At 45.9% G+C, this 22,109-nt stretch overlaps 1 protein-coding gene across 2 annotated transcripts in view; it reads left to right on the forward strand.

Moving 5' to 3' along the window:
* The first annotated feature begins 621 nt into the window (after nt 1-621).
* MTMR14 (myotubularin related protein 14) overlaps nt 622-22,109 on the forward strand; it is a 45,015-nt gene continuing 23,527 nt past the window's right edge. For both annotated transcript variants that reach the window (XM_008577468.1, XM_008577469.1), the window contains exons 1-9: nt 622-921; nt 2,748-2,896; nt 7,111-7,219; nt 12,618-12,693; nt 13,015-13,075; nt 14,655-14,777; nt 16,456-16,529; nt 20,791-20,861; nt 21,464-21,538. In XM_008577468.1, the coding sequence (XP_008575690.1) occupies nt 766-921; nt 2,748-2,896; nt 7,111-7,219; nt 12,618-12,693; nt 13,015-13,075; nt 14,655-14,777; nt 16,456-16,529; nt 20,791-20,861; nt 21,464-21,538 (894 nt within the window). In that variant the 5' untranslated portion in view covers nt 622-765. The remainder of the gene's footprint in view (nt 922-2,747; nt 2,897-7,110; nt 7,220-12,617; nt 12,694-13,014; nt 13,076-14,654; nt 14,778-16,455; nt 16,530-20,790; nt 20,862-21,463; nt 21,539-22,109) is intronic.

Here is a 22,109-nt window from a genome sequence, read left to right on the forward strand (position 1 = left end):
CCTTCACGGATTGATTAAACTGGCATATGTTGGTTATCGTTGAAACCAGCTAACGGATACATGAGGGTTCATTAGACTAATGTCTCCACTTGTGTGAATGTTTGAAATATTCCACTAACAGACGAATACTGAAAAAAAGTAAGTGGCTTTTCAGTCTCTGAATTTCAAGCCAGTCACTTCACCTCCCTGACTCCGGGTTTCTTCCTCACTTAAATAGGGTTAATGATATAAGCACTACACTCACAGGGACGTTGTGAGGAGTAGTGGAAGAAAACAGCTTTATGAAATGCTGTTTCCTTATTAGTTACTATTGCTATTATAATTGCCAACATTAATTTCTTGCCTCCGAGCGTTCCCTCCTCTCCCTTAATGGTTCACTCCACTCTTCCCCTGCTTCTCCAATGGTTCTTTCCTCTAAGGTCCTACACTCCCACCCCCCAGGAAGCCCCAGTGGTTCAGTCCGGCTTCCCCAGGGGAAACCCCGTGGGGCAGAGCACGCGGCATCTGCGAGTGGCGGCGGCGGCCCCCCCGCCCCCAACTTGGATCGCTCCGCGCAGGGGGGTGGGCGGGCAATCGTGGGCAGGGCACGGCATCCGGGCTCCGATTGGTCAGGGCTGGAGTAAACATCCGGCGGGGCGGGGCGGGGCCGGAAGTGAAAGGAGAAGGCGGTGGCTGAAGCGGTGCGGGAGGTTTCAGAGTCAGAGTCGATGCCGTCAGGTACCATGGACGGGCCTGAGGCACACTGAGGGGACTCAAGGCTGAACTATGGCCGGCGCTGGGGCCGCTGCCGCCGCTTCGGCGGAGTCCTCGGCATCTTCGGGCAATCCGCCGCCGCAGGAGCCGGGACTCGGGGAGCTGCTGGAGGAGTTCTCTCGGACTCAATACCGGGCCAAAGACGGCAGCGGTACGGGCGGCTCTAAGGTGAGCCTGGAGGTGCAGGAGAAGCCCCCGGACTTGGGGAGTTACAGAGGAAAGAGTGAGGTCAGGGGTCAGAGGAAAGTAGGAGTGGTACCTCCCTGCCGAGAAAGAAGAGAGTTCTCCAAGGTCTGGATCCGGAGAGTAGGCGGCGGGCTTAAAAACCATGAAAAGAGGAACTAGAGCCTGAATGAGCCAAAGAGGGCTGTCCTTTTGGTTTGAGACAAGGGGTTTGGAGGTCAAGGATCAGAGCTGAGGGGCCAGGTTTAAAGTTTAGAGAGGAGGAACTTAGGTTATTCTCCTGCTTCAAGTGCTTTAGGGAGGGGTCGGTGACAGGGCACAAAACCCCCAGTCTAAGCAAAACAGAGGATTCCTCCAGGTCACAGATCAGAATGAAGGAGCTGGGATAGTGGGGCAGAATGAAGTCAAGAGATGAACGGAATGGGTTGCCTCCTTATAAGGTCTCAGCATGACTTAGGCCCGACCTTTTCCTTCCCTTGTAGAGCAGGAAACCAGCCCACACTACCTCTGTTCCTTTATCAAAGGAGACCTCAGTTCCTCTTTATTTTTTTCCCCCTCCCCTGGGATTCCCCTCAATCGTTTTATCACCAGACCTGGGGAGCTTCCGGTCTGGTCAGGCCATTGCAGTCTGATGGGATTCTTACTGACCCTGCCATCTCTCATTACCCAAGTGGTTTTGGCAGCTTTAGCAACAGGTTTTCCAGTGGGAATCTGTTTCATCTTGGGCCACAAAACTCTGGTTTGGCTCCAGAGATTACTTAGGCCGGGGACATGCTATAGTTGGCATTTGCTGTTCTCTGAGGTAACCCAGAGAAGACTTTAGTAAGAATGGGGCTTCCTAACTTTCCAAATGACCAAGTATTTTTCATAGCATAGTCCGGAGTTTCAGCATTATCTGGGGTACTTTTGAAAAATAAAGATTCCTTGGTCCCACCTAGACCTACTGAGTCAATTTCTGGGTGGAGGAACCTGGAACTTGCATTTTTTTAAAAGGCTTTTTAATGATGCTTGTGTGCCTTGAAAAAGAAATTTGAAGGTCCATAATTTAAGCCATTGAGTTTTTCCCCTTCCTGTTGGTGTTTAAAGTACTTTTAATGGAGGGTCTTATGAGTGGCTATAGAAGGCAGGTGGTTTTTCTGGACCCCTCTTCCATCTTATAGTCTTGAAGATTAGGGTTGTTGTAAGTTACACCTGACTTTCACTGCAGCTGGGGTTTATGCCTGTCCAGGCCTTCTGATCTCTTACAAACTCCTCAAGAAGTTGTAGGTCTTAAGACTTTTTCTTAGTGGACCTTTCCCTGAACTGTGAACAAAATGAATTTGAAGGAGAGCTGTTCTATTTCATAAGCAAATGGTGTGTAAGGAGACAGCTTTGTCTGCAGCTTTTAGTGATTATGCCAACTAGAGCTTCTAGGTACTAGTCTGTGGCTGGAGAATAGGGAAGAATCTAGTGCCAAGGGAAGATGATAGATTAGTGCCAGTTGTAATAAAGTAGAGCAAGAGTTCTTACATTTCATGGGTTGTGGACTCCCCCTCTGAATCCAGTGAAAGCTCTATTCCTCTCTGCCAGATGTCCAACACACAATTTCACATACACTGTTGGGTTCAGGGTTCTTCCCAAAGCATACCATGTATGGGTTAACGAACTACACATAGGGCCTGTTACCCAGCATCATGTCTCTTCCCGGCATTGAAGAATAATAATCACAGAGGCACATGTCATTCCCAGTGACCTCTTCAGGTCACAGACTGCCTAATTCTTACTGTCAGAACCTCAGAGTCTTATCTTATACTTGGGTCTCCTCTATGCAGGTTGAGCGCATCGAGAAGAGATGTCTGGAGCTGTTTGGCCGAGACTACTGTTTCAGCGTGATTCCAAATGTGAATGGCGATATCTGCGGCCACTACCCCCGGCACATCGTGTTCCTGGAGTATGAGAGTTCTGAGAAGGAGAAAGACACGTGAGTATCAGGTGAACATAGTGTACATGCCTGGAGAGGCCCTGACAGCTCATCCCCAGGGCCAGGAAGTCTGAAGCTGGGCAGGGAGGGCTCACTTTCCTCAGGTGTTAAGCCTTATTGGCATCTTTATTTACTGCAGGGTTTGATAAGTCAGATGGCAGGGTAGCATGGCATAGGATGAGGAGTTGGGAGTCATAGCCCTAGATTTCTTTCATTCCACGCTACAGCTCATTGTCTTAAGACAGCTGACTTCACACTTCACCTCTCTGAAGCTGTGTCCTTTTCTTAGTGAGTACAGGTGGGAGGTATGCTGTGTCAAGATAGGTTTCAGAGCATTTATTGTATCTAGAGCTTAAGAGCCTAAGGTCCTGAATTTACATCCTGTCTTTGTAACTAACCTTGAGTAAATTATTTAACCTCTTTGATGTTAGTTTTCTCTCTGGTAATTTTCTACTTTGTGTTAGTCATTACAAGGACTAACTAAAATTGTAGAAAAATGGCTGATACAGGTTTGACATTTTTGTTGTAAGCATTAGAAGTAAGAGCTGCCATATACTGAGATCCCTCTTCTGCACATTGACTTTGTGAGTAAATCACCTGGGGATCTTGTTAACAATGCAGAATCTGATTCAGTAGATCTGAGGTAGTGCCTGAGATTTGGCATTTTCTAACAAGCTCCCAGGTGATGCCAAACCACCCTTAGTAACAGTACATTGAGGATCTGTGTTTGTTGCCTCATGGAAGCTTTTCCTGGAAGGAAACAAGTTCAGTGCTGATTTAGTCTAGCCTTTAAAGAGAAGGAAACTGTTCGTTGGGTGCCTACTGTTTGGCAGGTGTTAGCGTTTCACACACAGCTTACTTAAGTCCTGTAGCCACCCAGTGAAGAAGACACTGTCATCCCCTTTTTACAGACAAAGCAGTTGAAGCCCAGAGAGGTAACAAACCTTTGCCCAAGATCACTGATGTAGTAAGTGGAGTGGTGTTAAAAGCCAGATTTCCTGACTCTACTCTGTCTACCTGTCTGCCTTTTTTTTCTTTTGCTGCTACAGCTCTCCCACCTTGTCTAGCAGAGCCTCACGTTCCAGGCCAGGGCCACTGTGGAACATCCTTAACTCTAGGGAACATATTGGAGTTTGTTTTTCCTTTTCACTCCTTGCAAGGCATTGAAGTGATGTTGAGTGAGAGATGCCTATTTGTTGAAGGGAAGGGAGTTTAGGTATGTTTGTGTTGGAAGAAATACTTTCTTGTTGCTTTACATATTTGGCTTGGGTGTTACTATAACACTAACTAGACTGAGTTCAACAGGGTAGAACTGGATTCCGGAAGTGGTTTGGTCCTGTTAAAGAACATCCCCAATCTGGCTCATCTGGGAATAGAAGCATGGACAAGGATCTCTGAATGGCAAACATGTGTTTTTCAACTAGAGTTCATTGAGTTGCTGCTATGTGGTAGATCCCAGGGATCCATTTGGAAGCCAGATAGATGAAGTCTACCCTTAAGTCTAGCAGGTAACAAAGACCAATAAATAAGAACAATATAACAAGAGCTGGAATTAGGGGAAGTACAGGTGAGGCACTGGGGAATTGTGGTTAAAACAGTGGGCTCAGTGGCCACCCGCCAGGGTTTAGAATCTCAGCTGCGTTGCTCACCTGTTCTGTGACCCGAGCCTCATGATTTCATGTCACTAACCTGCTTCATCTGTAAAAAGGAACTAATGAGGACCAACTCAGGTAATGTGGGTATAAGCCCTGCTTCGTGCCTCATACTATTAAATAATAGTAGCAGTAACATTTATCACAGGAAGTTTTGGGGCACTTAGTAGGAACAGCCAACCTAGTTTTGAGAAATCTGGTACTGGTCAGGGAAAACTTTCCACTGGAAGTTAGGGGACAGCAGCATTTTCTTTATTTGCAAATAGTTTTATCTGTGTGTAGATGATGCTCATGAAAAATAAAATCCAGTCAAATAATTCATTTAAATAAATATCAGAAGAAATGTCACCACCTGGTAACATCTTTCAGTGCATATATTACAAACATAAATATGTACACCTACATTTATTCATTAAATTATGAGTATCATGTGCCAGATACAGCTCAGTGCTTACCACTGCAATAAAAAGATCCTAAGGACAAGAGGTAATGAAAATAAAAACAGGAACTAGTGAGAAAACAGAAACTAAACTGGTTCTTTGAGTAGGGGAACCAGAAAATAAACCACTAGCTAGCCTAACGAAAGGCGTGTCTCTACAGTAAAAGACAGCTCCAAGGCCCTTAAAGGGAAATGCTGGCGAGTTCTCCACCTTGGTTTTGAGGAAAGTTTGCTGAATGGAAGAACTCAACTGGGAGAATGAAATGCAGTTTTAAGACATTTAAGGTTTAGAGGGAGCTGCTGGTATGAGCTATATGAGAGTCAGTGAGGACAGATGGTGCTGACCAGAGCTGTGAGAGTGCCTGGAGCCACCAGTAGGTGGAAGGAAGGCTACTGTGAGCAGTACTCTGTGTTCCCTGTTTATATTCTGGTGGAGTCTTGAGTCTAACTCGGCAGTTGTCTCTACTGAGGTGCCTCTTTATTTCCTAGAGAGACTGAGGGAAGGCAGCAGTGCTCTGGTGCTCAACTCTGTGTGCTCGAGCCTGGCTGCTGGGTCCATGCCACCCTGCGGGCCCTTTGCAGAGGCACCCCATCCTCCCCAAGTTCTCAATTCTTACTCCTTCTTTCAACAACAACAAAAATTTAATTACAAAAATTACATCTTAAATAAGACCTTACAGACAAATACGCCATGGAAGGTGTAAAGTCTTTTTATACCCCCTTACTCTCTTTCCAAAATCATCAAGCTATTGATCCTGGGATTTATTTGAAGATCCCTTTTTAAGTGCAATTTCAGACCCTCACTTGACTGTTATATTCTCAAGCCACAGTTAGTAGCCTTTGTAGGTATATTTTTACTAAGAATTCAGTGTTTTTAAGACTTTGTATTTTTTTATTAACCCCAACAGCATCCAGATACACTTAGGAAGGTCCCACAGATGCGTGGGAGGCACTTACTTATTCCTTCTGAAACAGTATGTGGATGCATGTGTACATGAGGAGCCATGCAATAGCACGTGGATTCCTAGAAGGATTAGGATGTGGAAGGGATTAAATACTCTCTAGGACCTGGCCTGAAAGTTCAACCCTTTTAGGAACATAAGTGTTTTTCCTCCCTTCTGCTCAGCTACTTTGCATAGCTGGGAAAGCTTCCTACTCTAACTTTCTTGCCTCTTGTTTCTCTTGCTATTGGAAACTCTGACTGGCTGATGTGAGGCCTCTGCAAAGAGTTGGTAGGTGAGTCTGTGAGAGTAGACCCTTTCTTTAGGGAGGCATGATTTGATGTGGGTGTGCCTTGCTGCAGTTCAATTCTAAACCTGGCTCTTCTTTGTTCTAGGAGCTCCCTTACCAAACCCATTGCATCACCTACTACACTTCTCAATGCCACAGAGAGCTTCTCTTTCGCCTCCTTTGCCCCAGCTTTCCCTGCTTTGTCAGCTATTTGGACTGTTAAAGATGATTGGAATGTTAATGAGCTATCAAACGTTTATAGCCATGTGGACCATGAACCTTTATCTCATCCTGCCCCCTAAAAGATCACAGAATGGCCCTGATGATTTCCAGAGGGTTCCTGGGGCACCAGGTCTTACCGTGAGAGTAAAAACCTGGATACCTTAGATATAATCAGTATTCAGTTTCCTGTGTATATTTCTGTTTGTTTTATATACCATGTCTTCAGTTTAATTCACCTTGTTTTCCATCTTAGGTTCTGAACTCAGGGGACTTCAAATTTTAATACCTATTCTAACACCTTTTTTTCCCCTGGAAAACTTTGTCAGTGTCCTAGAATTTAGGAGTTGTAGCATGTATTCAATTTCAAATGAATATGCTTACACATGATGCAGTTGTTTTATATACCATGTCTTCAGTTTAATTCACCTTGTTTTCCATCTTAGGTTCTGAACTCAGGGGACTTCAAATTTTAATACCTGTTCTAACACCTTTTTTTCCCCTGGAAAACTTTGTCAGTGTTCTAGAATTTAGGAGTTGTAGCATGTATTCAATTTCAAATGAATATGCTTACACATGATGCAGACCTTGTGTGGGGTCTGTGTGAACAAACATGCATACACAACACGCCCACATAGAAGCCAGCCTGACCTGCCTTTCTTGCCCTGTGTTAGGTTTGAAAGCACCGTGCAAGTGAGCAAGTTGCAAGACCTCATCAACCGCAGCAAGATGGCCAGGTGCAGAGGACGGTTTGTCTGCCCAGTAATCCTGTTCAAGGGCAAGGTAAGGCCCAAACCATGACTGCACGCTCTAAGACCCTCTTCTGGGGTAACTGACTTAATGCAAAAGTGTGGGTCTTATTGTTTTCAGCATTTACCAGGCAAGGGTTGAGTAGTTAACTGGGTGCCTGGTACTGTGGAAAGCAGGCCAGAGAAACAGACCAATTCTGATTCAAGGATGATTCTAGGTAGGGAAGAGATACTCAAACCAGAGAACCCCACCCTGTGATCTGGAGCTAGACTGCTGAGGTTCAACTCCTGGCTCTGTGACTTCCTGCCTCTGCAAGGTCTCAGTTTCCTCTTCTATAAAGTGGAAATAATAATCATAACTACATCAAATGTTTATGAAATCGATTAAATCAAGTAAGTCAGTACATTGTTCATCCTGTCAATCCTTTGATTCACCAAGTATTTATTGAGAGTGTATTTTGTGCCAGGGATTGTTTCAGGCCTTGAGATACCTCAGCATATAAAGCAGTCTAAAATCCTTACCTTCATGGAGCATATTATTCTAGTGGTGGTTGTGAATTTGGCTCTCTAGTATGCTCTCACTTGACCTGTCTTACTGTCTTTTGGTGTAAAGGGTGTTACCGTTTTACAGATGAAATGAAGGCTCAAGTGTTTAAATAACTTAAGTTTATTTTATGCAGTGAGAAAGCTAGGATTTGAGCCTATCTCTGTGGTGTGAGAGGAATTCACCATAAAGGGCATCGGTGTGGACTGACAGACTGACCAGTAGCCTGGAGAGCGGGACATGCCTTGAGAGTGTAGGAGGACAGGCAGGATGCTGATTGACAGGAAGGGGAAGGCAGACGTTCCAGGCAGATGATATGGCATTGGAAAGGCTTGGAGGTGGGAACAGGAGATGGCCAGGAGGCCTCCCTGACAGGAGTAGAGGGTACATGTCAGAAGCAGAGGATGGAGGGGATTGAATGAAGGGAGATGAATGCCAACCAAGGTGTTTGTGTTTGTCAGGAGAGCAGTTGTGATTTTTCAGCAGGGAAATACAGAATGCAAGCAGCACTTTGAGGAAAGTGAGTCCAGTAAGAGTGGACTGAAGTACAGAGAGCCTGGAGGAGGGAGAGGAGCAGAGTGCAGTCCATTCACTCATCTAACAGAGCTGGGTGCCTGCACCATGGATCCAGTGGCACACGGACCGCAGCTGTAGTCACCCAGCCTAAGTGGCTGAGGGCAGGGCAGTGAGAAGGAGTGTGTCTCAGTCCCTGGTATGCCTTCCTTTGGTAAAGTGGGAGAAGGGCAATCAGGAAAGGAGACTCTGCCAAAGGCTGTCTTAGGTGGATCAGTTTTAGGGAGAATATGTATGGAAGTTAGGTCCTAGAAACTGATCTTCTTAAACCACTTTGGGAAGTTTCATATTCCTGGAAGTTATTGGAGCTCCAGTTAAAGACCACTGCTCTGTGGAGCACAGTGCTTGTTACTAGAAATTGCATAGGAAATACTCCAACCAGTGTTCCCAAAGTGGGTTCCATAGAACATCAGTTTAAGGATACACTTGTGAAAAGCATTCCTGTCAAATAAGAGTGAGAAATACTGCACAGTAGATTTGACCTAAGCTCCAGTGTCCAGACTTAAAGTACATTGATATGTATATTGACATAGTTACGGCTCTAAGTCCTGTAACAGAGAGACCCATGTAATTTTGTCAAGTTCTCATATTTCTCCTTTGTTTGCCGACCATGAAGGAACTTTGCTGAATACATTTGAGAAATGCCACACTACATAGCTCCAGATTCTGGGGGCTTAGTCTAGTAGGGAGTTGTATGGCAGATTGTTAAGATTTATATCCTAGGTGGGCCTGTGAGGAAAGAGCCCTAGACCAACTGATTGCAGAGGGGTGGCGATGGGTTGCTGGGAGGGATTGGTCTGAGGCGGCTTTGGCATTTTTAAATGTTGACAAGGGCTTTGCCAGTAACCCTGCTTTCTTCTCCCTTTGCTTTGCACCTTCTCATCTAGGCAGTGTGGTGCTATTTCATACCTCTTAACTTCCCCTGACTAGTGCTCACTTAATACCTGCTTGCATATGCTTTATTCTAGTATGTTAAAGGTCTGTCTTTCACCTCTGCTGTAATCTCTGTGGGGACAGAGACCTTGTGTTACTGCCATCCTTCCAGCACCTAGCAGAGTACCAGCCTGTAAGTGCATGGTCAGCAGGAAGATGCTGCTCTGGATAAAGCAGTAGTGGGCCCTGTGCTAAGTTCTAGGGAGATAGATGAACATGACAGTCCTTGTCCCTGTGGAGCTCAAGTAGTGGGGAAGGTAGACCCGTGAACAGACAATTGGAGGGAGATTGGGAAGGGCAGGAGAATAGCTTCTGTTGTGAACTGGGGACCTGGCCTTCAAATGTGTGGCCCACAGCAGGCACTGGGTAACTAGTGTGATGGTGGCAGTGTCATTACCAATGCAAGTTCAGGGCAACTACCTCTGCCAGGTTGGGGAAGGGGGGATGGGGCATGTTTAGAAATGCTTGCCTTGATTAGAATGCAGCCTTATAACACCAGTGTCAAGGATTTGGTTCCCCATAGCAGCCAGCTGCCAAAAAAAATGCTTGCTTCCTGCTTCTTTCAAAGCTCAGTTCAGTGGCTAGTACAACTGAGGAACTAGATGTTTAATTTTATTTCATTTCAGTTAATTTAAATTTTAAAGCCAAAGCAACGTAAAAGTTTTTGTTAAAAACAACTTTATTTTGAGGCAGGACTACATATTCCTTTAAAAATATATATATATATATATATATTTTTTTTTTTTTTTTTTAATTTAATTTTTTTTTTTTTTTGGCGGCTGGCCTGTACAGGGATCAGAACCCTTGGCCTTGGTGTTAGCACCATGCTCTCCCAAGTGATCAAACTGGCCAGCAGTACCTATCCCTTTAAATGCTAAAAATTTAGCATCCTACTTGAGATATGCTATGAGGGTAAAATACACATCAGATTTTGAGGACTTCATACAAAAAAGTAAAATATTAATTTTTAAAGCAATTGATTATATGTTGACATAATATTTTGGATATGTTGGGCTAAATAAAATACTAAAATCTTTTTAAAACTCACGTCAAGCATTGAAGGGTAAGATGTTCTCCCATACCATCTTCTTCCCCAATACTTGTGTCTGGCATTTAGGCAGTTAAAATTGGGACAATTCATCTTTCTTTTTGTTCATACCCTTAAGAGGTGAGGGGCAGAGGTTAGCCAATTTTATTCTGTGTGCCAAAGTTGGTTACTACATTAGCAAATCCTGGAGTACTAGTCCACATGCAGAATCAGAGACCATTCCTAATTAGGTAAATGGAGAGCATTTAGAGTTTTTTGTTTGTTTGTTAGTTTGTTTTTTCAGTCAACAGCTAAGTTTAAAGTGCAGAAATGATGGGTTACAAATTGGATCCTTGAGGCTAAGGCACAGGCATCAAGTTAGAATCTTCAGAGGGTTAAGCCCTTGCCCCCGGCACTGGCTTGGGACCTTCCTGAAAAATCTGGTGCCCTTCTTAAGGACTTGACCCATTCACTTATTCTTCTCCATCTGACTCTGCATGAGTCCTGCTTGGCCCAGGTCTGGCTGCCTCAATTACCAAAAAGACAAGGACAATAGAAGGGATTTGGGAGAATTGGGACAGAAAGAGAATCTCAAACCTTAACACCCAAGGAGAGGATGTATGTCTGCTCTGAAAAGATTTAACAGAAAAATGCAAAGGATCATGAGCTCGGGTGCTAGGAGCTTAGCTGAACGGGGGAGGGTGGGCACAATACGTGTGCTGAATGAACGCAAACAACCGCCCACCCTCCTGTGGTCTTGCTCTTGAGAATCAGACCTCCCCTTACCGGTGGAGACTTAGAGGTCCTCAACTTGGGGATTGATCTTTTACTGCTAAAGCTTTCCACTTTACTGCTCCTTACTAGGCTGATCGCAAGAGCTCTTAATGGGTACTGGGGATGGGTCCATGAATGGGACCACTGGAAATGTAGGTTAACTGTGGTGTGTATATATATTTTTTGGAGATGGTTGATAGCTTTCATCAGATTTTCCAAATGCTTTTAGACCCAGGAAAAGTTAAATGGCCTTCACTGGACCGTATCCTGCTTAGGCTGGCAGGAGTCCCAGCCCTTATTCTCCTTAGGCTTCCAGGACAACCTCCCGTGAACTTTTTCTTACCCCAGCACCGAGTAATCACCCCACCCTGCTCCAGGTTATATCTAAGTTGCTTTTCTGTTGCCTACACCCATACCTAGCTGCTACTGCCTTAGGGAGAGCCAGAAGGTGGCCTAGTGGTTCCCACCTACACTCCTTTCCTGTAGCTCGGTAACACCAAAAAGTTTCCTTCCTCTTATCTCTTTTTTTTTTTTTTTCCGGGGGGGGGGGGGGGCCCGCAGCTGACTAGTATGGGGATCAGAACTTTTGACCTTGCTGTTATCAGCACTGTGCCCTAACCAAGTGAACTAACTGACCAGCCCACTTTCCCATTATCTTCTAGGTAGAGAAGGAGAAGACTTCAGTGTTTTGCAAACTTCCAGTGACCCACTTTACATTGCCAAGTTGTGTGACCCATTCAGAAGTGGGCTTCACCCCTCTCCACTCTTACAGGGCTACGTCTTCCCAGCCTCTAGCTAAACCCTGGGGTGGTGTGCTTCCCCTCACCAAGTACCTCCTCCCACTCCCCCAATCCTGCTACATCTTGTCCAACACAATTTATTTAAAGGTATAACCTTACAATTAGATATTGAAGATCGTGCTGGTCTCTAGAATTCTAACTCAAAATGATCCCTCAGTGATGAGAAAAAGAGTAAAAGAATATTTAAGCACAGTTGTAGCTATTACATTTTCTTAAATTTCTTTTAAAAAGTCTCCAAACATTTCTCCCTTAATTGTCATCCCCCTCCTCCACCCTGCTGCGAAGGTTGTTCCCCGTACACTAAACAGCTCCAAATATGATCAGCACATAGGCTTTGGAGGTAGGTGGGTTTGGGTGAAATGTCAGCTTACCCCTTATTGTATGACCTTACTCATTACTTACCTTCCCTGCATCTCTCTTCTTCATCTGTGAAACAGCAGCAGTGCATGCTGCCTGCCACATCTTCCTCATGGGCTTGTTGTGAAAATATAGTGAGAAGATGATGTGAATGTTTCCATACCATGCCCCGCACATGGTACGCATGCAACAACTGCCAAATCTTATCCATGACTGTTTGTAACAGTCTGGTGCTTCTTGTTTGTGGGGAGAGACTCCCTTGATAAAGGCTATAGATTAAGTTCTAGGCATCCCGAGACTGACTGCTGTAGCCTCCATGCTGGTAATTTTCACTGGCCTGGAAGAATCAGGAGTCCCAGGTGTTCCTTCAACTGTACATGCTTCAGAAAACCAGCTGACCCTGAAAATGCTTTTTCTGTCCCAGCACATTTGCAGGTCAGCCACACTGGCTGGATGGGGGGAGCTGTATGGACGCTCTGGCTACAACTATTTTTTCTCAGGTGAGTGCTGAGCAGCATTCTGTGACAAAGAACAAGAACCCAGTCATAGAGAATAGCCACCCACAGCCACAATAGCATAGGTAGAGGGTGTGACTGAGCTGGGTGGAGACAGGAGACTTCCTTTCCTCATGTGAGGGGTAAAAAGAACTGCCAGATATATGGGGCATATGGTGCTGAAAGAGACATGAGGGCTGTTCTTGAGGGTTGACCTGGTTGACCCAGCCCATCCATGGCACCACGGGGAAAGAGGCTGGTCAAGAAGCCCCTGGGTGGAACCCCATGCCACCAGCCTCAGTTCTGACAGACGGGTTTCTCTGGCAGGGGGTGCAGATGATGCCTGGGCAAATGTGGAAGACGTCACGGAGGAGGACTGTGCTCTACGGTCAGTGCCGGGTTGCTCCAGTCAGGGGCTTATGTTAGGGATAGGGCTTCTGGCCTTTGGTGGCCACGTTTATACTGATGGTATATATACATCACTGGTCCAGGTAAGTGGATTGGCTCTTTTCCTTCTACCAAGTCCATGCCCCTGCTATAGAACTGTTGAATTTCATCCAGTAGTTCTGTCTGGAAGCTGACTTTATTGGATTCCTGAACAGTCTTTGTCCTGGCTGCATTCGGGATCTCAGATCCCACCCCTAGGGTTCCTGGTGCTGCAGGTCCAAGATAGGACCCAGACATCTGTGTTTGTTTTAAAGCCCCACAGTTTCTAGCATGCAGCTAGGATGTCAACTACCAGCCTGCCAGGTGTTGCACAGCACACGTGGTACTGAGGACAGGGCAGGGGCTACAGTCCACACCTAGGAGACTGGTGGAAGACATCTAGAAGGCACATGTAGAGGCTAGAAGTTACACAGCTACAAAATTCGTGCCATAAGACGAGCTGGACACAAAACAGTATTTCGAGCCTGTGTAAAGGGAGGAAATGGGCTAAGTTATACTTTCCCTATCCCCTTTCCAAATGTTTTTAGAAAACAGCACTATAGGATATCTTAGAAAAAGCTCCTGTGCATGGTCTATACCACATGGAAAGTCTTTAACTGGTGTCAAGCATCTCTGGAATGCACACAAGCACTGTAGTAAGATCCAGCTACCCACATCATAGCTCGGTGCATGAAAGGGCATCTTGCTATATCCGGGTTCTGCCAGTTAGCTCTGAAAGCAGTAGCCCTGGCTTGTGCTCAAGAATGTTTGGCTCTTCTCCTAAGAACAGGTGACTTCTGCCTCAGCCAGGTCATCTCTTGCAGCAGATACTGTTCTTGGCCAGGAGACTGCCAGGGACAACAAAACAGTAGACATTAAAAAAAAAAATGATGATGGGGCCGGCCCGGTGGTGCACTGGATAGTGCGCCGCTTGGGAAGTGCGGCGGCGCTCCCTGATGACTGTTTACTCTCTCTTCTCTCTATATCTGCGTGGCTGATCAAAAGGTGGCCTGGGGATTGGAAAAATTTTATCTTTCTCTTTCATAGGCTGCTTAGTAGAGGGAATTCACTTGCTAGTATTTCACAGTCAGTTGATAGAATAGCTCTAAAAAGTCTGAGAATTTCAGTGTTACATATGAGCAAGTCATGTGGCTAAAAATGGTCATAAATGGGGAATAGGAGAAGATCAACTCTAATGGAAGTTCAAAGACTCTATTGGCCACCAGCTTGCTGCCTTTTAGAACTGAGATTATCCCAAGTCTTCTGGCTTAATGTCAAGCAGTGCTGGAAAGCCCTTTCCCTTTTCCAGTTGCAAAGTACTCCTCTTTGAAATGTGTGCCAGTGATTGGGTAATCTCTTAGAAAGTCACCTTTTTTGCACCCTCCCTGGAACCAGTCGGCCTGTCCCCTTCCTGTAGCTTCTGGAGAAGAGAAACATAAGTTCTTGCCAGTGACATCCATACTTCTTGAAGGGGCTCCACACCCCCAGACTTCTCTGAGTGAACATGCTATGTAACTTCTCCTTCTGGCTCTTTATTTCAGGAGTGGAGACACGCACCTTTTTGATAAGGTCAGAGGCTATGACATCAGGCTGCTTCGGTACCTGTCGGTCAAATACATCTGTGACCTGATGGTGGAGAATAAGAAGGTGAAGTTTGGCATGAAGTGAGTACAGGGCACGAACCTCAAAACAGTCAGAGACAGCATGTTCACAGACATGCGGGGTTGGTTATAGTACATAGCAGTTACTACATGCTGACCTCCTGCCTAGGGTTTTCTGTGTCTCCTCTCACAGTATCTTCACTGATGACTTTTGATTTTTGGCAGCTGTCTGGTACAGGGATTGAACCCTGGACCTTGGTATTATCAGCACCATGCTCTAACTGAGCTAACCAACCAGCTCTTCTCGCTGTATCTTTAAACAGCCCTGCAAGTAGTAGTGTCCCTCTTTTACAGAAAGAAACTGAAGCACAGAGAGGTTAAGTAACTTGCTCAAGGTCATATGTTAGTGACTGCAGGAGCTGTGAGTCTCTAATGTTCTCTGCATCCTCTTAGACACCCTGTTATTTTTTATTCCTGGCTCCAAGTTCTATGCCATCTCTGGTAGATTAGAATCTCTTTTAAAATAGAACAACAACTGGGCCGGCCCGGTGGCACACTGGAGAGTGCGCCGCTTGAGAGCACGGTGGCGCTCCGGCCGAGGGTTCGGATCCCATGTGGAAACCGGTTCCCGTGGTGCGGGTGCAACACCGAGGGTTGCGATCCCGTTGCCGGTCCCCGGTATGGGCGCGACACCGAGGGTTGCGATCCCGTTACCGGTCAGTAAAAAAGACAAAAAAAAAAAATAGAACAACAACAACAAAAATCAGTGTATCCTAATTTTTATTTTAGAGACTACTGTTATATAGAAATACAAATATGGACCACAACTTCATATAATGTGAAACTTTTAAAAAATGGAAGCTCCATTAGGGTGATGCAATTGTAGGAGCTTTTTCTGAAATATTGTTAAAGGTTTTCTTTTTTACAGTGTCTTAGTTATTCTAAAAAGTTGTCTTAGGGCCGGCCCGGTGGTGCACTCGGTAGAGTGCGGCGCTTGGGAGCACGGCGGCCCTCCCGCCGAGGGTTCAGATCCCATATAGAGACCGGTCCGCTCACTGGTTGAGCGCGGTGCGGGCGCGACACCGAGGGTTGCGATCCCGTTGCCGGTCGTGGTACAGGCGCAACACTGAGGGTTGCGATCCCGTTACCGGTCACGAAAAAAGACAAAAAGGAAAAAAAAAATTGTCTTAGAAAATAAGGCATATGGAGGCTGAAGTCAGCTCAGCTATCTGCAGATGTCTGAGTATTCCTTTACCCCTTCCTCCCTTCACCTGTCAGAATGGTTCCCAGTGTTTCTTTTCAGATGCTATTTGTCTACCCTGTGGAGAAGTGGCCTCAGTGATTATTAGAGAAGACAGTAGAGCAAAGAGTCCCCCCAAAGGGTCCCTTTTGGATCATATCGCCGTTATTTGGCTCTCATCTGACTCTACCCTCCCAAGTCAGAGTGCCGCACTGCATGCGTTCATGGGGCTTAGCTGGAAGGTCATTCTGCAACTTCTGGTTCCAGTTGAGGCTTGCTGCAGTATTGGAAAAGGAGTGACCTCTCTTATTTGATATGTTGGAGTAGGGGGCAGAGAAGTTAGATTTCCTACTTGTTCAAAGTAAGTACTGATGAAGGGAATCATTCTTAACTCTGAAGAATTGTTTTTTAGCAGAAGGTTCATTTGTAGTTGTTGTAGTACTCATTTGGGGAGTTTGTGTGTGTTGTGATGCCATAACACATTGTGTCCCTGTCTTGTAGTGTAACCTCCTCCGAGAAGGTGGACAAAGCCCAGCGCTATGCCGACTTCACTCTCCTCTCCATCCCGTATCCAGGTAGGGAGCTTTTTCCAAGTCAAGTGTCAGGCGTCCTAGGACTGGGGACCCTTGGAGGCCATGAACAAGCCTTCTATACTTAGGTCCATTGGTTCCCTAAGAGCTTGTCAGCAGCATAGAACAGACATTTTGTCCCCCAGTCTCAGGTGCTTGCACTTAGAGTAGGACTTGTCCTGGAAGGGGCTTTCCACTCAGGCGGTCCATGGATCGAGCACTGGTGCTGGTACTCACTAGTCACAACCTTGAGTGTGTTACTTTACCTCTGCAAGCCTCAAGTTTGCTCAGGTGACAGTTGGAACTTAGAAAGGTTTAGCTAAGAGTTCTGTTGTAAGGTTAGATCACGTATACCAATGTGCCCTGTGCACATAAAGTACTATTTGAGTATAAAATGATGTACTCAGTACTCTATGTTAGCAGCTGCTCATGCTGCTCCAGTCTGAGTTGATGTGAACCTTTGCATGAGTCTTGCAATGATTGAGTTATTAGTGGAAATTTGTGGGAAAAGGCTGTTCTGGTGGTGGAAGAACAAATAATTGCTCTGTCCCCAGCCACTGTACGGTATCTCACCATGTTGCAAAGCACTTTGTCCACAAAGCTTTATCTGTCTCTGGCACACAGAATTGTGCGCGACTTGTGGCCAGGGCCATATTCTCTGCACTGGATACTAAAGCTATATTAGTCTAGTCTGTAACATTCAAGTTTCTGGCGATACCTGCCTGTTAGGAAGGGAGGCCAAGGAGCCCTAACATCTGTGCATGACTCCATCAGCAGACAGCAGGGAACATACTCTTTTTCCTTGAAACCTCTATTTCTCAGCACCTGAGACCTTTCTCAGTCTCATGCTGGGCTTCATCTCCTCAATCTTGCAGCCACACAGCCAGTAGCAAGGGCAGACTGGTGACACATCATTAGAACTGCAGATTCATTTGGTGCCTTGTAGGGGATAGTGTCCTCAGCAGATGCAAGCTGGTGGGGTGCAGGCTCTAGCCCCTGATAAAATCTGGCACTCACAGTGGCCGCCTCCTGAGTCTCTCTTAACTCTACTCTGCCAGCTTAGTGTTTGCTAGATAGAGCTGGGAGTGAATCTCAGCCCTAACTCCATTTGTCCTTGAACAAGTCCCTTACCCCTCTGAGCATCAGTTTCATCCTTCATAAAATGAGGATGATAGCACTTATTTCAAAGTAAAGGGCAGGACCCATTCACAAGAGGCGCTTAGTAAATAACAGGCCTCATGATGAGTAAATGGGAAGACTCCAGGAACCTCTTCCCTAAAAGCAGCTTTGGGCTGATGCAGATGCTGATATTGGTGCAGTGGGCTTGGCAGCCTCAGACCCGCACTGTAACAGAAGCATCCTACCCAAGCCCGGTGTCCTGCACTGGAGCTATGGGTAGTTCTATCTACAGCTGGCTCTCAGTTCCAGCTTCTGACTCCCAGGAGTGCTTTGGGGACTCCACAGACTGAACTACTCTCTGCTGAACAAAAGGTTTGCACTGCCTGAGGAACCTAGCATCTCTCTCTCTCTATTTAGGTTGCAAGTAAGACTTGGTTTAGAAAAAAATAGTTTTGCTATAAGTATAAATAGCACTGCTTCAGAACAGTAGCACAGTATCCATTCTGCTGTAGTTTGGTGTTATTAGAAGATTCCCAAAATGTTAACAACCTTTGGCCAAGTTATTTTTTTAATAATCTGTCATTAGGCCATAATCCAGCTAACTTGGGGCTGAAGATGTTCATCATGATGTGTATTTGTAATAGCAAAATGGGAAAGGTTTTCATTAATCAGAATAATGATTAAGTAATGGTAATGCATCAGTAGAATGAAATACTACATAGTCACAGAAAAATGCTTAAACTTTTTGACATGGAACAATGCTTAAGATGATAAGGACACAAAATGATATGTAAGCTATGTAAAGGAAAAAGTGCTTACAAAAAGGGTTAGAAGGAAATATGCCAAAATCTTAAAATAAGATGGGTCCGAATTTTTCCCTCCCCTGTTCTTTCCCAAATTTTTATATGCTCCATCTGATGCTTGTATGAGTGTTGGGGGGAGGGTAAGAGGGATCAGTAAAAATCCAAAAGCCAGGGCTGGAGAGAGATGCCATTGCACACCCAAACAAGGAGGACAGGAGAAGCACTTTAACTTGATATACTTATGTTCTTGAATTTTTTTGTGCACCTGTGTTATGTTATAAGGAAAAGAAACAAAATTACCTTTATCCAAACCAAGTTGTGAAATGTACTTTGATGCTGTTGAAGGAATCTTAGGTGGGCCCTGCAGTGACTTTGAGACCTAGACAGGTACTGCGATGGTCCCTGTTCTAGCTGTGTCCAGCTAACTGGGGCTGAGGCTGGCCCTTGGAAATGGGACGTATTCTGGGAACACTTCCTTCAGGGCATCCAAATAGAAGGGGCCAAAACTCTGCTGCACGAGTCTAACTTGTTTGACCTTTGAGCGGCTGCTGTCACCCCGCTTTTGGTCCCCCCTTCTTGCCTATAGTGGGTTCAGAAGCCTGTTCAGATAATGAACACCAGGCTTTGCTCTGGGTCCCAGGTTTATTTTAATTCCACTGAGCTTCTCACAAAAACTGCTTCTGCATCATGGGCTGGTCTGAGCACAGCCTAGTGCCTGCAGTGTTGATTTGAGCAGCTAGAGTTTAGGAAAACAGAGCACTTCAGAGGCGGTCCAAGAGATAATTGGTGTCTCTTCTGAACCTGGGCTCATAAGCCCAGAACCTCCGTCTGATACTTGTAATTCTTCTTTCTCCTGGTGAGGCACCCAAGAATAGCCTGAAGTGTTAGGGCTGAGGATTGTTTCCTGATTTATGAGTCAGCCATGAAGCCTAGGGATTAGAGTGCAGAAGTGTGTGTGGAGTGAAAGCCCGGTCTGGAAAGCATGGGGAGGTCTCCAGGGCATCCTGTCCAGAGGAGCCTTTCCTGCCGTCCTCAGGGGGCCTCAGACAAGAATTTGGCCCAAGTGTTTCTGCAGGGTTCCAAGTGAATATTTTTGGCCTGTGGCCACTTCCACAGAATTTGGACAACTGTTTTGTTGCCTTCTGGGACCTCACCAGACTTGGATTGTGTCCAAAACCACGTGCCCTCTGAAGTTTGTTGGTTAAGGAACTGCAGATAACTGCAAGAAGCTGCTGTCCGAATGTCTGGGACCTCACCAGACTTGGATTGTGTCCAAAACCACATGCCCTCTGAAGTTTGTTGGTTAAGGAACTGCAGATAACTGCAAGAAGCTGCTGTCCGAATGTCTTCTCCCACCCTGTGGCCTGAAGCCACCCAGATGCTCACCATGCTGGGGTCAGCAAGGGCAAGCCATAGCCCCGGGGCAAGCCACCTGCTGTGTCACAGAGCAAAGCTGCGGAGCTGGCCCTCAGGCTTGGGCTTGTGTTCCAGCTATAGCATGATGATGCTGCTGCTCGTGCAGCGCTGTGCCAGGCCGTTTATATGTATAATTTCATTTTATCCTTAAGCTTTTTACAAATAAGAAAAGCAAGGCTTAGAGACATTAAACAAGTTGGTCACAGTCACAGAGCCGAGTGAAAAGCTGGGATTTGAAGCTGGGAATGTTCCAATGTTCTCTCTACTGTTCCTCTCTATTTTTCAGGGCTTACCTTGGTGAAGTTTATGATTTTTTCTAGCAAATGATACAGAAAAGTACCTTTTTGCCTGCTTTGTTGGAGATGGCAGTGTCTCTTGAGCACCTGTTAGGTTTCAGGCACAGATTATAGTCCTTTCCAGTATGTTGGCATGTTCAGTCCTCACTGAAAGTCTGCAAAGTTAGTATTGTTTCCCCTGTTTTAGAGACAAGGAAGAATGGTCCTCTGCAACTAGGGAAGTTCCTGAAAAAGTTGCCGAGACTCTCACTGTGAGCCATGCTTTTGTTTGCAGGGATTGGCACTGCAGAGACTTATAGGGCAAAGGGCCCTGCAATGAGGGGACAGTGACTGGTGACTAGTGAGTACAGGCAGAGAGTTACGAAGAGGCGTGATGGCAGGCAGTGCCTCGAGGAAAAGGCGTGTAGCAAGAAAACTGGAGGGGCGCCAGAAGCTCACTCCCTGTCTCTGCCCACCCATCCTAGTCCTCACCTGCATCATCCTTGGCTTCCCCAGAGCCACCAATGTGCAGAAGTGTGTGAGCTGGGGGCCCCCTCAATCCCACAGCACTCAAGGCCCTGGCTCGGCCAACGACATCTCAGGAGACTTTGGTGCTGGGAAGGGAGGTGTTGTAACTCTGCCCTTCTTTTTCAGGCTGTGAATTTTTCAAAGAATATAAGGATCGGGATTACATGGCTGAAGGGCTCATATTTAACTGGAAGCAGGTATGAGCAGTCACATTCATCAGCTTGGGTCTTAGGTTTCTTTATAAAGGGGTAGAGCAAGAACAGCTAGCAGTCTTTTTGAGGAAAATAACTACCATGTTCTTTTCTCTTTTCTTCCCTTAATAAGTCTCTCTTCTCTCTCTCCCTCTTCTCCTTAAATATACATGTTAAATTCTCATCATATCTATTTTCTTCTCTCCTTTTAATCTCTCCCGTTCTCTAAAGGAATTTTTCAAGGACAAGATAGGAAAAGTCCTTCCTCTTTCCTCCACTGTCTTTGTGAATACTGAAAGCAGCTTTCTGCTCCTCAGTAAGAGCAGGTTACAGGAAACCTGCCAGAGGTTGAACACGGATTAATCTTGTCTGTTCCAGCAAACACCGAGATGTCCAACTGAAAAACTCCACTCAAATGCAGTGATCTGGTCACTTTGATTTTTAAGCTGTCATTCCCAGTGTAGTGCAGGTATCTGACCCAGAGAAGGCAAGAGCTGTGAGGGAGTTCCTGCCTGTGCTAGGCACAGCTTCAGGACCATGACCTGCCTCATTACCACAGCCTTTTCTGATGGCCAGCCCACGTCTCACAGGTGACTTTCTATCCCCAGGACTACGTCGATGCCCCATTGAGCATCCCTGACTTCCTGACTCACTCTCTGAACATTGACTGGAGCATGTATCAGGTGAGGGGCCTGACTCAAGCAGGGCAAGGTAAGGGAGGGGGGATCAAGGGGACCCCTGGTGCCATCCCCACCAAATCTCATGCCAGTGCCTGATGGCCTGGCTTGTACCCTCAGAGACTGTTGTCCCTCTCACCTCTCGCAGCCCAGGAAAAAAGGAACTGCTTATCTGTTTAACTCTCTCTCCCCTGATTCACTCTTGGCCCAGAAAATCAAAGCTTTCTGAACGTGAGTCATTCAAAGATTTGCATCCACCGGGAGGTCTGTTTCCAGAGGACCTCATGGCGTCTGCTTTTCCAGGTCTGAGCTTTAGTGACTTTTTTTCATTTTTTTCCTTTTAACTGTGTTTTCTGCCAGAGGAAGTGCAGAGCCGCCTGACCTCATTTGATTATAGAAACATTAAAATTACTTCCAGTGTGTTCTTCTCCTCTGTCACTTTCCACCATGGAAGGGACTCCTAATCTTACTGGGTGGATCCATCTCTACCCTGTTTAGACCACTCAGCCTAAAGGCTGCCATCAGTCTCGCCTGCCACTCCCTTCAGACAGGACAAGTAGCCTTCTTCTTCCGCCTT

This window comes from Galeopterus variegatus, unplaced genomic scaffold (genome assembly GCF_000696425.1).
Source record: "Galeopterus variegatus unplaced genomic scaffold, G_variegatus-3.0.2 Scaffold1520, whole genome shotgun sequence".
Lineage (NCBI taxonomy): Eukaryota > Metazoa > Chordata > Mammalia > Dermoptera > Cynocephalidae > Galeopterus > Galeopterus variegatus.